At 40.8% G+C, this 13,987-nt stretch overlaps 1 protein-coding gene across 1 annotated transcript in view; it reads left to right on the plus strand.

Moving 5' to 3' along the window:
* Nucleotides 1–4,785: 4,785 nt before the first annotated feature.
* The window catches only part of pde8a (phosphodiesterase 8A), a 324,022-nt gene continuing 314,820 nt past the window's right edge, over nucleotides 4,786–13,987 (plus strand). Inside the window, exon 1 of the mRNA XM_051920426.1 lies at nucleotides 4,786–5,141. Within this exon, the coding sequence (XP_051776386.1) occupies nucleotides 5,094–5,141 (48 nt within the window). The 5' untranslated portion in view covers nucleotides 4,786–5,093. The remainder of the gene's footprint in view (nucleotides 5,142–13,987) is intronic.

Here is a 13,987-nt window from a genome sequence, read left to right on the forward strand (position 1 = left end):
GTCACAGAGAGGATGTGCAGCACTGTTCATAATGGCACTCACCTTTGTTCTTACTCTCTGCTCCAATATTACCTTCAACGGGTCCAGGGGGTGTCCCATAACTGAGCCTACCTTTTTAATCTAGTGTGTTGATTTGGCGGGACTCTTCCAAGTGATATTAGGAGCCCAGCACACCACAGTGGCTATCACAGAGTTATAGAACATACGTATAAAGGATGTCACTACTAACAATTTAAGAAACACAGTCTCTTAGTGCCTTAGGGCTGCTGTTAAGGATTTGCTCCTGTGGCCCATCTTCCCTGGCACAACATGCACTCTGGAGTTTGTGCCCTCATCTCCGACATCTGGTAAAGCACTTTGTACTACATTCTTTGTATAAAAATGTGCTATAGAAATAAATGTTGCTTTAATTCTCCCGTACAGATTTCTAGAACATGATTCTTGTATAGAAGGTCCTACGTTTCACAATGCATGTCAGGATAAAAACCAAGCCACAGAACTTATCTGTAGACAATTTTGATAAAATTGTTGTGAGGCATCAAACATGACAACAGGATGAAACAGTTCCTAAAGCTTTGAGCATTCCCAGGAGCACAGAGGCCTCAAAAATTGTGAAATGGAAGACGTTTGGAACTACCGCAAATCCTCCTAAAGTTAGCCATTCATGAAGCTTTGGTCATTCTAAATGGAGCTTCAGAAGTCCTCTGCTGAGATGGGATGAACCTGTTCGAAGGGTGAACATCTCAACAGCACTCCATTAAACAGGTGTTTATGGTCGAGTGGCTAGACAGAGGCCACCTTTAAGTAAAGGCATGCAAAGACCTCCAAGAGCATGAGGGGAAATTAAAAAAAAAGATTCCCATCGCTACCGAGATAAAAATATAACCGTTTGTGTACAATCTCAAGCACCAAGTCTGGCGAAGACCTGGCACTGCTCATCACCTGCCTACCACTCTCCCTACACTGAAGCATAGTGGCGACAGTATCGTGCTTTGGGTGTGCTTTCAGGGATGGGGAGAGTGGTCAGAATTGAGGGATGGATGAATGTAGCCAAACAGAGAGGTATTTGGGGGTGAGTAAACTGCCCCAGAGTGTATTCCATCTCAGACTTCACATTTCAGCACAACAATGACCTGAAGAGTACAGCCAAAACAACGCTGGAGCTGAGTGGTCTAACCAAAAACCAGACTTAACCCCATAGAACATGTGCGGAGAGACCCAAAGATGGCAGTTTAAATTACATGAGATTAGATAAACTTTGGGTGGCATGGTGGCGCAGTGGTAGCGCTGCTGCCTCGCAGTTAGGAGACCCGGGTTCGCTTCCCGGGTCCTCCCTGCGTGGAGTTTGTATGTTCTCCCCGTGTCTGTGTGGGTTTCCTCCAGGTGCTCCGGGTTCCTCCCACAGTGCAAAGACATGCAGGTTAGGTGGATTGGCGATTCTAAATTGGCCCTAGTGTGTGCTTGGTGTGTGGGTGTGTTTGTGTGTGTCCTGCGGTGGGTTGGCACCCTGCCCAGGATTGGTTCCTGCCTTGTGCCCTGTGTTGGCTGGGATTGGCTCCAGCAGACCCCCGTGACCCTGTGTTCGGATTCAGCGGGTTGGAAAATGGATGGATGGATAAACTGTCAGTTCAAATGGGGAAATTCACATTTCGTTCATTTACAGACACTTCCCATCCAGTATCACAGAGCTTAAGAGGATCTGCTTTAAAAAAAAGGGATAAACTACCCAAATCCAAGTGTGCAAAGCTTGTAGAGACTTTGACGAAGCAGCCTGGATTCTTTTTGGGTAAGTACTGATTGAAGGGTCTGTATATTTACATGAATGAAAGTTTATTTTTTAATAAATTTGCAAATCTTTCTGAAAACAATTTTTACTTTGTCATTATGGGTTATTGAATGTTGACCGATGGTTAAAAATGACAAAATGTACACTACTGATCAAAAGTTTTAGAACACCTCAATTTTTCTTCAGATGAAAATCAGTTGAACTGCAATGAGTTCCCTGAAATGGTGAAAAGGTAAGCAGTAAACTGCCAGAGGTTTACATTTAAAGTTTAGGTTTGCAAAATCTGAAAAAAGGAAGTTTCAGAATATGACAAATGGGCCTACTTCAGGGAACAACTAATAGGTTACAGCCTACAGAGTAGCTAATTTTGCTGATATAACTGTCAAATTGTGGTAACCCTTTTGATTCAGAATTCCAGTCAATCTGTGTAAGCCTCCAGAAAAAGAGCACCAGACCATCACACTTCCACCTCCATGTTTGATAGTTAGTGTCACACACTGGGAAACCATCCTTTCACCAACTCGATGGCATACAAAACACCCTGCATGATCAACCAAAGATTTCAAAGTTTGATTCATTGGTCCATGAGACTTTCTTCCAGTCTCTAGTAGTCCACAACCAGTATTTCATGGTCCTATTTTGCCCCTTTAAGGGATGTCTCTCTTACTGCCACTCGCCCTGTCAAAACTGCAGCACAGTCTCCTCTTCACACTACAAACTTTGCTTTTTTTCAACCTGCAAAGTCTTAAAGCTACAACAACAACAACAACATTTATTTATATAGCACATTTTCATGCAAAAAGTAGCTCAAAGTGCTTTACATAATAAAGAAAAGAAGAATAAAAGACAAATAAGAAATTAAAATAAGACAACCTTAGTTAACATAAAAAGGAGTAAGGTCCGATGGCCAGGGTGGACAGAAAAAACAAAAAAAAACTCCAGAAGGCTGGAGAAAAAAATAAAATCTGTAGGGGTTCCAGGCCACGAGACCGCCCAGTCCCCTTTGGGCATTCTACCTAACATAAATGAAATAGTCCTCTTTGTAGTTAGGGTTCTCACGGAGTCACTTGATGCTGATGGTTATACAGACTTCTGGCTTTTAATCCATCCATCATTGTTGGAACATCATGGTGCTTTGGGTAGATGGTGGTGGCACAAGCCACCACCAATAGGACACCGGAAAAGGAAACAGAAGAGAGAGTAGGGGTTAGTACAAATTTTGAATGAATAGTTATTATAATGAATTGGATATACAGAGTGTCAGGATTAAATTACAGTGAAGTTATGAGAAGGCCATGTTAAAGTAATGTGTTTTCAGTAGTTTTTTTAAAGTGCTCCACTGTATTAGCCTGGCGAATTCCTACTGGCAGGCTATTCCAGATTTTAGGTACATAACAGCAGAAGGCCGTCCGCCTCACCACTTCTTTTAAGTTTTGCTCTTGGAATTCTAAGGAGACACTCAGTTGAGGATCTGAGGTTGCGATTTGGAATATAAGGTGTCAGACATTCCGATATATAAGACGGGGCGAGATTATTTAAAGCTTTATAAACCATAAGCAGAATTTTAAAGTCAATTCTGAATGACACAGGTAACCAGTGTAGTGACATCAAAACTGGAGAAATGTGTTCGGATTTTCTTTTCCTGGTAAGGATTCTAGCAGCTGCATTCTGCACTAACTGCAAACGATTGATGTCTTTTTTGGGTAGTCCTGAGAGGAGTGCGTTACAGTAATCTAGCCGACTAAAGACAAACGCATGAACTAATTTCTCTGCATCTTTCGATGATATAAGAGGTCTAAAGCTGCTGTGCTGTGGGGCACCTGTGATCACGCCAGCTGGTGACCCCATCTGATTGGCTTGTAACTTTGGCTTTGCCAAATCTCCTCCTATCAGAGATCTTCCGGTTTCTAGCTGCCTTTGGATTGTGTAGGCCACCACTCGACTTGGGGCCATCTTAACGTATGGGCACTGGCCGGGAGCCAACGATGTTTCGGATGCCAGATTCGGGAGGAGTGGTGGAGAAAAGAGAAAGAAGAATTGTGTGGTATTGTGCTTGTGGGACAGTGTTGTGCCTGTGGGGAAGGAATTACCCACAGGAGAAGAAATAAAAACATTTGCTTTATCAGTGTGCCCCCTGCGTCTGTCTGCCTGTCGGGTTGAGCGCTGGTATGGCGTCGTTGTCACACTATCAAAATGGGGACCACAGAGCACTACTGTTCCTTGGGGCCTATGATGCTGTTAAGATGGCCCTGCTTTACTGGCACACCGATTATTTTTTCCCCTATTTCTTTAAATGAAAGGCCAACACTTCTAAGGGTAATAACGCTCGTTCTCATTTCATTTGTTAATTGCCGTTTTCTTGCCATTCTCACTGGAATATTTTCCAAGTAGGACTTCGGAGGGTGCAGTAACACAGTCTGCTCCACCTCTGCTTTAAGAGAGAGGGGTTTTTAAGTAAATCAATTGAAGTTGGGACAACACAAAGCGCGCAGAAAGTGATGGGGTCTGAATATTTTCTGAATCCACGGTATGTGTTAAACTATTTGTACAAACGCATGCCAGTATCGTACACATGTAAAACAACACTTACGCTGATAAGCCAACAGTATGAACGTTACAGGCATAATATACGACCCCGTGGCCAGCCAAGCTTGGTTCCTCTTCCTCATTAGCGTCCCTCGTTGCGGACTGGAGATCCCTGATGCCGGGCGCTGCTGCCGCCACTGCTGAAGGCGCCCAAGTGGCCCACGTGACGTGAGGCGCGTGTCCACCAGAGCGCCGCTGCACCTCTTCGCGCCAGAAGCTGTCAGCGATCTGCCGGCTCAAAGGCGCGCAGCGCGAGTTTTCGTGGCACAGGCGAAAAGGTGCTTCAGTTTTATTGCTTTTCATCACGTTAAAGGTGCGGCCGTCGACTGGTCTCGCTCTTGGCTTTATAACCCAGATTTAATTTATACTGCTCCGTGGGGAGTGGTTTAATGCCGGAAAAGTTCCCTTCTGGTTTTCTCTCTTTTTTTTTTTTGCGCTCTTATTCTCAGCGAGACTGGCCGGAGGTGTCACAGTCAGAATTCAGAATAAACGACAGTTTAGCAAAGTCGTGTGAAGGAAGAGACGTGTTAAAAAAAAAAAAAAAACACTGGTGCAAATGAATCCAAAATAACGGCACACGCTCATACACAGCTTTGTGAGAAAGCAGACTATTTAGACGTGTGCTGAAGGGAACACCGGGAAAGCAATGACTCCAAGTTAGGCTACACGAAGGGTGCACATCAATGGACAGCCCCGCAGCGGGACGGAGCTCAAGGAGGCGATGAATACTTGCCAGGAAACCCCTACGGGCAATGGGCCCCAGCTCAAGGTATGGCCTTAACCGTTCAGTTGTTTTTCCTCCTTTCCAAAAAATGGACAATTTGTAAAAGAAATCAAGAATCTGCTTTACAGTACTGCTGCGGAAGACCGGGTACACTGACACTGTGCGTTTAACTCAATGCTTGGGACTCGACGCTGGCTTCATTTAGGTGGGACTAAGTGATCTGATAGCCATTAACGTCAAGCTAACTTTACTTCAGCTATTCAGTAATTGTTCACTTCTTTAGGCTTGCACTTGTCGTTGGCACACAACTCGTGGCTTTTCCCGGTACGAACACTGCAAATGTGGGGATGTAGCTGGGGACCATCCGACATCTCTGGTACCATGAGACTGAATAAACGGGGACCGCGGTTGTGCTTTCTTGAGCGCAGCAAACCGCAAAGGGACCCGGGACACCGCCTGCGGGACGTTGTTCCTGTTTTTTTTTTTTTGTATTCATATATGAACGCTTTGATATCACTTCAGTTTTACTTAATTCTTTGTCCGGTGCCTCCCGCCTCACCGGTACTAGAAACCCCCCGATATACAAGATATCCTTCGACTAGACTTGATGTCTAGTTATACAAGACGAGCGTTTTTGGGTTTTCCACCTCTTATCGCCCCCCTAAGACCCTACTTTTTGTATCATCCGTTGTGCAGGTAATGACACCATTATGATAGAGTACACCAATAAGTGTCCCCAGTAAAATTAATTAAAAGGACTTAAAGTTGTGCAGGTGACATCAACTGACCCCAAGGGTACACCCCCCCTAATTGGGATATGAGGGGTCAAAATTACTCATTTTCACAAATCTTTGAAGAAAGAAAAAAAAAATGTGGATCAGTAATTTGATTTGAAATACTTTGTTAATCCCTAAGAGGAAATAGTCTTTTTGCATGGAGGTCAGACCAGTGGCGTAGCGTAGTGGGGGCGGCAGGGGTGGCCTGCCCCGGGCGGCACTTTTAGGGGGCAGCAAAATTTCACAATAAATAATAATAATAATATCTTGTAAAAATTTGAACCATACCTAAATAAGGGGGCGGCGGAATTTTCCTCCGCCCTGGGCGGATGACACCCACGCTACGCTACTGGGTCAGACCCCGGGAGCAATTTTCAGGTTAAGGGCCCTGCTCAGAAGCCCAACGCAGCAGGGTCCAGTTTGGCAGTAATGGGATTTGAACCGGCAACCTTCCAAAAAGCGGAGCTTTAATATGGGCATGTGTAGTGTCTTTTTATGCTATTTTAAGGTTGCTGATCACAAATAGGATAGTTTATTCTTCACTGGTGACTCTCTAAGCACCACTCCCAGATGGTTAAAAATGACAAACTTCAAATATAAGCATGTGGGGGATCATTTTAGACTATTTTGAGGGTCTTTACACCCTGAATGAGATGTTATTTTTTATTTTTGAACCTTTAGTAGAGATCTAGCCCTCACAGGTTGAAAAACGACTAATTTATATTACAACTGAGAAATTGTTAGACTTTAAGCAGTTACGTTGAAGCACACATTTTACTATTTCAAATATTTGACACAATTATTAAAAAAAAAAATCAAACCCCAAGATTGACACATTGGCTGTAGGATGCTTCTAGTGCTTTAAGTATTTTGCTGCGATGTTAGAATTATTTTCAGTCATCTTGCGGCTCCCTTAGAAGTTTACAGGGGCTGCCTGGTAGGCTGCGGCCCTCCAATCACTTAACAGATCTAGAGCAGTGGTTCTTAAAGTGTTTTATCCAAGTACCACTTTCTCAAAGTCAAAAAGTTACAGCAGACAACTTCAGGCTAACAGTGAATTTTTGCATACATTTCACATTACAATCGTTCTTCCCATTTTCATGAATGTAATGTGGAAATACTGTAATAATTGTAACTCACTAATAGTTCAAAGGGTATTTATTGGAAAACACCTTAGTAATCAGTAGGCCTCTACTGCTCCCTCTGTAGTGGCCACAGAATAAAAACAACAAAAAACCCCAACTCAAAGAGGTACCTGTACTGCCCCTCAAGCACTTCTTCCAGTGCTACTCGAAATCAGCAAGAAAGCTCTGACTTACTGGGTGTTCTCCTTTTTAAGTGGGCTTAGCCCTGCCATGCAGTCTTCTCACAAGTTCATGTGGCATACACCATCCATACTGGCATCACTTGGTGCTCAAGGCTGTGCATCATCTCTCTAATTGGACGTCACGTTGGATTTGAACTTTGTGTTGTAAAATTTGACTTGCTTGTACGGAATGTTATTTGCTTTTAATAAATTCAATAAAATGTTATTAAAAAAAAAACAACAAAAAAAAAAAACACACATGGTGTTGGAATTTGATTGGATGGGAGAGTAACAGAAGAATGTCAAAAGAGAGGGAATAATTATTACAAACAACCAGAAGTGGAGATGAAGCAAAAGAGGTTACCATGTGTAACAAAGAAAACACAGAGTGCTGCTTGTTGGTTATTTTAGAATTGTTATGTGTGGCAAAAATCAGCGAAGAAGGCAATCTTAAGAAAGATGAAGAGGTCAGCCCATGGCCCGCGTGGTGTATGCCATATTCTGTGGATCACACTTTGAGAACCACTGATCTAGAGAGTCTGTTGTTGGTGATACATACAGGTAAGAATTTCAAAGATCTCTGAATAGGCAAAAATAGAATATTAGTATCAGTATTACTCTGTGTGAGGAGTATAGTGAATTTTTTACCTGTCTGACCAACATAAGTCACCACTTTCTTCGGCAGCATTATAAGCAAGAATGTATTAAAATGTATTATGTATGAATGTATTAAAACACGGAACTCCATTTTACTTGGAGATCACAAAACAGGTTGTCTGATGTATTCTTTTATCATCATAATCACCAACACCACCACTGTCACCATCATTATAATCAGCATTTTAATTTTTATCATCATACTCATTATCACTCCTGACAGTATACATTAATATTTATAATACATTTAGCAGATCTATGTTTAAAATTAACGAGACTGGCTGAAAACATCCAAAGAGCCGGAACAGATGTATTAACAGATTTAACACGAGATTTTCCCAGAATGCTCCGAGGTGGAAGGACCAACAGGTAATAACATAGAATTTTATTTTAAAAATGTTTATAAGTACCGGTAATATAAATATCATTCATTTCACAACAAACCTATACTATTTACATGCATAAAGTGACAATACTACTTCTACTAACAACATTCTGGCAACATCTAAAACTTCAAGGTAGTAAAGAATTGTGGATGGGGTGCTGGTTTATTACAGGTCACACTCACTCCCACTCATTAGGCCAATGTAAGGGTGCAGTCATGGCCAAAAGTTTTGGAGAAGGATACAAATATTAAATTTTCACAAAGTTTGCTGCAAAGTTTTTATGATGGCAATTTTCATATTCTCCAGAATGTTATGAAGAGTGATCAGATGAATTGCAATTGATTGCGAAGTCCCTCTTTGCCATGATAATGAACTTAATCCCAAAAATCCCATTTCCACTGCATTTTAGCCCTGCTGACATCATTTCAGTGATCTTCTCGTTAACATGGGTGAGTGTCAACGAGGACAAGGCCGGAGGTCACTCTGTCACGCTCATTGAGTTACAATAGAGAGGTACAATTGTTGTGAAGAAGGCTTCAGGGCACCCAAGGAAGACCAGCAAGTGATTCAATGAAGTTGATTCAACTGCGGGATCAGGGCACCACCAGTGCGGAGCTTGATCAGGAATGGCAGCAGGTAGGTGTGAGTGCATCTGCACGCACAATGTGGTGAAGACTTTGAAGATGGCCTGGTGTCAAGAAGGGCAGCAAAGAAGTCACTTCTCTCCAAGAAAAATATCAAGGACAGACAAATTCTGCAAAAAGGTACAGGGATTAGACAACCAAGGACTGCTGGGGTAAAGTCATTTTCTCTGATGAATCCCCTTTTATTGTTTGGGGCATCCGGAAAAAAAAAGGTGAGCGCTACCATCAGTCTTGTGTCATGCCAACAGAAAAGCATCCTTCGACCATTCATTTGTGGGGTTGCTTCTCAGCCTAGGCAGTGGGCTCACTCACAATTTTGCCCAAGAACACAGCCATGAATAAAGAATGGGACTAAAACATCCTCCGAGAGCAACTTCTCCCAACTATCCAAGAACAGTTTGGTGATAAATAATGCCTGTTCCAGCATGATAGAGCACCATGTCATAAGGCAAAAGTGATAATTAAGTGGCTTGGGGAATAAAACATCAAAATTTGGGGTCCATGGCAAGGAAACTCTCCAGACCTTAATCCCATTGAAAACTTGCTGTCAAACATCAACAGGAAGGTGGACAAACAAAAACTCTCAAATTCTGACAAAGTCCAAGCATTGATTATGCAAGAAATGGCTGCCATCAGTCAGGATTTGGCCCAGAAGTTGATGGACAGCATGCCAGGGCGAACTGTAGAGGTCTTGAGAAAGAAAGGGCAGCCAACACTGCAAATATTGACTCTTTGCATAAACTTAATGTAATTGTCAATAAAAGCCTTTGAAACTTATGAAATGCTTGTAATTATACTTCAGTATACCACAGAAACAAAAAGATTTAAAAGCACTGAAGCAGCAAACTTTGTGAAAAACAATACTTGTGTCATTCTCAAAACTTTTGACCATGACTAACTCTTGTAAACTTCAAACTGAGCATACCTTCTATTTGTTTCCACCCACTCATGTCCGTCTCCAGACAAATGATTAATATGTTTGACTGAGACTAATATAAGAGAGACTGGTATGCAACACACACAAGTTGGGATTTCATGGGGAGAAGCAGGGTACCCAAATTAATATCCATGCAGACAAATTTAGGAAGTGATTAGGTTGGCATTCAGATGGAGTCTTCTGGAAATTAGGCAGCAATGCTAACCACTACTGCACTGCACCACTTCATTAGATTAAATTTCCATATAAGCTAAAATCAACTTTAAAAGGTTTCGCATTTTTTTACAGGACAAGGCCTTACATAAAATTATCGGCATTTAGCGCTTTCTTCATCATCATCAACCACAGCCATGATTGCCCAGTATCAGTGAGTGGGTCCATTTCGGTTAAGTGCAGTGTTAAGTGTGTAAATAATTAAATTAGAAGCAAAGCGCAGTGGTGAACATGAACCCACATGCCTGTTGATAATTTTAGCTGCCTCAAAATCTTGCTGTAGGCTACTCCTGTCAGTTTGTTCATGCGATTATAATAAGAGTTAATAAAACCTAAAAAAAAAAAAATCTGTGGTGACTTTGGGAATTGTATACACTTGTTGGTTTGGTATTTTTGGTTAATGACTGCTACAGTCTAAGATAATGTACTTTAATTCATTTATAATAGCTAACCATTATGATGTGTTTATTTTAAATGAATTGCTTATCTATTGGAACTCTCTGACATAATATATCAGATTAGAAATTTTTGGGGTCATAGAACCCAATTTTGGCATCAGTTTGATATTTTTTCATCTCTTTCGGATGTGTCAGATAAATTAGTATTTTTCATACAGAATAGTCACCGTTATAAATGGCTCCATCATCTTCTGGACATCCTTTATTACAACAAGCTTGAAGGAGCCCTACCATGGGAACAGCGGAAGTCTTTTTGACATCACTGGAGAATATAACAAACCAATGATCTTTGAGTAAGCTAGGTTGATTTGCATAAAAGAGTCAAGAGACATTACAGTATCTGTTTGCGAAATCAGTACAAGGTATATGGTATAATCTTTTAATACACCTAAATCTTAATAGATTCCAAATGTCCTGAAATAATTATATACAGTGGAACCTCAGTTCACAAACGTCTCGGTACACGTACAAATCGGTTTACAACCAAAAAGTTCGCCAAACGTTTGCCTCGGTTCACAACCACACACTCGGTATACAAACAAACCAGTTTTCCTTTCGGTTTGTACATGTTCAGTCTCTCCCTGTGCATTTCCTGTGCAGCGAGCAAGAGAGAGAGCACGAGACAGTGAGAGCGTGACATACACACACAAACACACAGCACGAGAGAGAGCCAGACACACACACACAGGCAGCGTGAGAGAGAGAGCTGGATGCATAAGGTAGGAAGGCAGTTAAAGAATGCACCGGGCTTGATTTTGTTTTCACTTCTGTTTACAGCAATCGGTTCGTAGCGTGCATTGTTGCAATGTTACTTTTCTTGGTGGTTTATTAAATTACAGATTTTTTCAAATGTTCATTTTTTCCCCTGTGCTTAAAACTCATTAAAAAAAAGTGTTTTTAGCCAGCGGTTGGTAGCGCTATAGCGCGAACTATTGCAGTGTTAGTTTTCTCTGTTGTTCAAGGTTTTCTCAGTGTTATTCAATGTTTTTACATTTAGTTTACTATTACACTGTGCATTCTATGGTTTAATTAACTATATTTGTGCTTAAAAACGTAAAAAAATATATATTTACATACAGTTCGTATGGTCTGGAATGGATTAGTTGTATTTACATACAATCCTATGGGGGAAATTGCTTCGGTTCACGACCAAATCGGTTTACAACCAGAGTTTTGGAACGAATTATGGTCGTGAACCGAGGTTCCACTGTACTGACTTGCCAGAGACAATAAAAAGAACATGAAAATAACCAGGGGAATCATAAGTCAAAGAACATGTCAAAAGGTCAAAACCATGAGTCAAGGAGATCTTTTGTCAAAGCTTAATTGAAATGGAAAATTTCTGAGACAAAAACAACAATAGCAGGAATCTGAAATACCAATAGGACTAAATGATGATCTTTTAGTGCAGTGGAACAAGTTGATCCATCAAGCTTATGTAACCTAGAAATGCCTGGGGGGTGATTTTTGTATAGTTGCAAAATGGACATCAAAAGCTAGCATAAACCTGGGGAATTCTGGGAAAGTTCTCCATGGGCACGGTACAGAAACCCAACATATAGCACTGCTAAAATGGGAAACAAAATGGTGTTCTGACAGAATGGGAAATAGTGCACTTTCTCAAATTAAGTTCTAGACAAAATTAAACCCCTAATTCAAATTCCTTGAGTCTCAAAACTCATAGGTCATAAGTTAAACAGATTAAAAGTCTTCAGCAAACATTGCATCTAAAGAGGAACGCCATATAAATTCTTATGCAGGACAAAATAAAAAGTATTAAATTATTATTTCATGGTTTCCTTGGTAACTGTGCTTGGTTCAAATAGTATAGATACCTTAGTTAAAGGGAGCAGTCAGAAAAAAATTCACAAAAAAAACAGTAAAAACAAGAATAAATTTTGTGTTTCTGCTACAGATGTAATCTGTTTTTCTGGTTGTCGTCATTTTGAGCATCAACTATTATGCTGTTTCTATTCAGCAACCCTCGGAAGTGCATGGAGCTGACATTTTGCACTTCACGATTGTCAGAGTTTCAAAATACTTCAAAAGAAGTCTTATTTAGCATTTCAGACACTAATTTTTTTACCAGCTTCAGCTTTGATTCCTGGATTAGTACTGTATTTAGGTTTGACGAAAGATATGTCTGATTCTTGGCATTGAACTTTTTCTAGTGTTTTTATATTTGTTCTCCTGGTCACATTCATTAATTTAGTCAGCCTTCCTTTCCCTGGTCAAACTCAAAATACTTGCTAGGCTTTCCTATTAATATCACAATGGCACAGTAGAAGTGTTTAGTGTCAGTGCTTCACCGGCCTGGCATTCTGCACCTATTCGTTGTCCCTGTGGAGTCTTCATATTCTTGTTACATCTGCAAGAGATTTCCTTTTTGTAATCCATTTTTAACTAACATATCCCCAAAGACATGCAGCTTGTGTTAACTGGGGACTCAAAATTGTTCCTGCGTTTGTAGGGCCTGTGATGAACTGGTGCCCTGTCCATGATCCTGTTGACTTGACATTGCACAGGAACTTGTGGATTGTAGCTTGAAGGAAGCTATATACAGGCACTAGAAGCAATGGCCAAGCTTGAAGGACCCTGCTTGGTAGAATTTCCAGGCAGTTTTGTGATGGTACTTGGCTGTCATGACAATGGAGGAAGCGATACTGTATTCTTGTAGAAAAGAGGATGGTGGCAAAATTAGATGCCATCAAGAAAAATTCTCTCCAACCCCTCCAGGAGGCACTCTCTTGGAGCAGTGTTAGACAAAGGCTCATTCGTCCACTGTTAACTAAAAAAAGGCTCTGGGGATCATTTCTGCCCGCTGCTATCAGGCAATTTAATGCTTCCTCTCAACATCACAAAATAATTGCTTAAGTAAAATTTTGCAGTTTTGCACAATACACACTTATTATTTATTTTTATTAATTATCGTATTTGTTTTGGGGGTCTATTTTTTATGTTTCTGCTGCTGTATGTATCTAAATTTCCCCTTCTGACTAATAAAGTTCATCTTGGTATTTCCTGGTTTTTCAAATCCCCACTATTGTTTTTGACTCAATTTTTTTTCTCAAGTTCTCACATTGATGACAGATCTCCTTCTCTCTTGGTTTTGACCTTTGGTCTGTGTTTTTGTTGACTTTCAATTCTCCTTGTTATTTACATTTCCTTTTTAATGCCTCTCACAAGACAGTGTATAGACATTGAAGAGAGGACGCTTCACCAATGGATGAGGTGGATTGTCAGGGCAAATACTCAATCTCATCCAAACACCATTCCTCTGTTTGTGCACTGCTTTTATTTTAATGAAGTATTTAACAATATTTTAGCAAAAAATGCATGTGTTTGGTTGATTGTGAGCATATAACTGGATGACTTGACATGTGGATTATGTAACAAGAAACGCAAGGATTTTTTTTGAAGACATTTTTGATATTGTTTGATGTTGTCCAGTATTGTACGGAGCGTGCAAATAAGCATGCAAATAAAAAAAAATGCATTATGAGATGGGCAGCAA

This window comes from Erpetoichthys calabaricus, chromosome 17, assembly GCF_900747795.2.
Source record: "Erpetoichthys calabaricus chromosome 17, fErpCal1.3, whole genome shotgun sequence".
In the NCBI taxonomy this organism is placed as follows: Eukaryota; Metazoa; Chordata; class Cladistia; order Polypteriformes; family Polypteridae; genus Erpetoichthys; species Erpetoichthys calabaricus.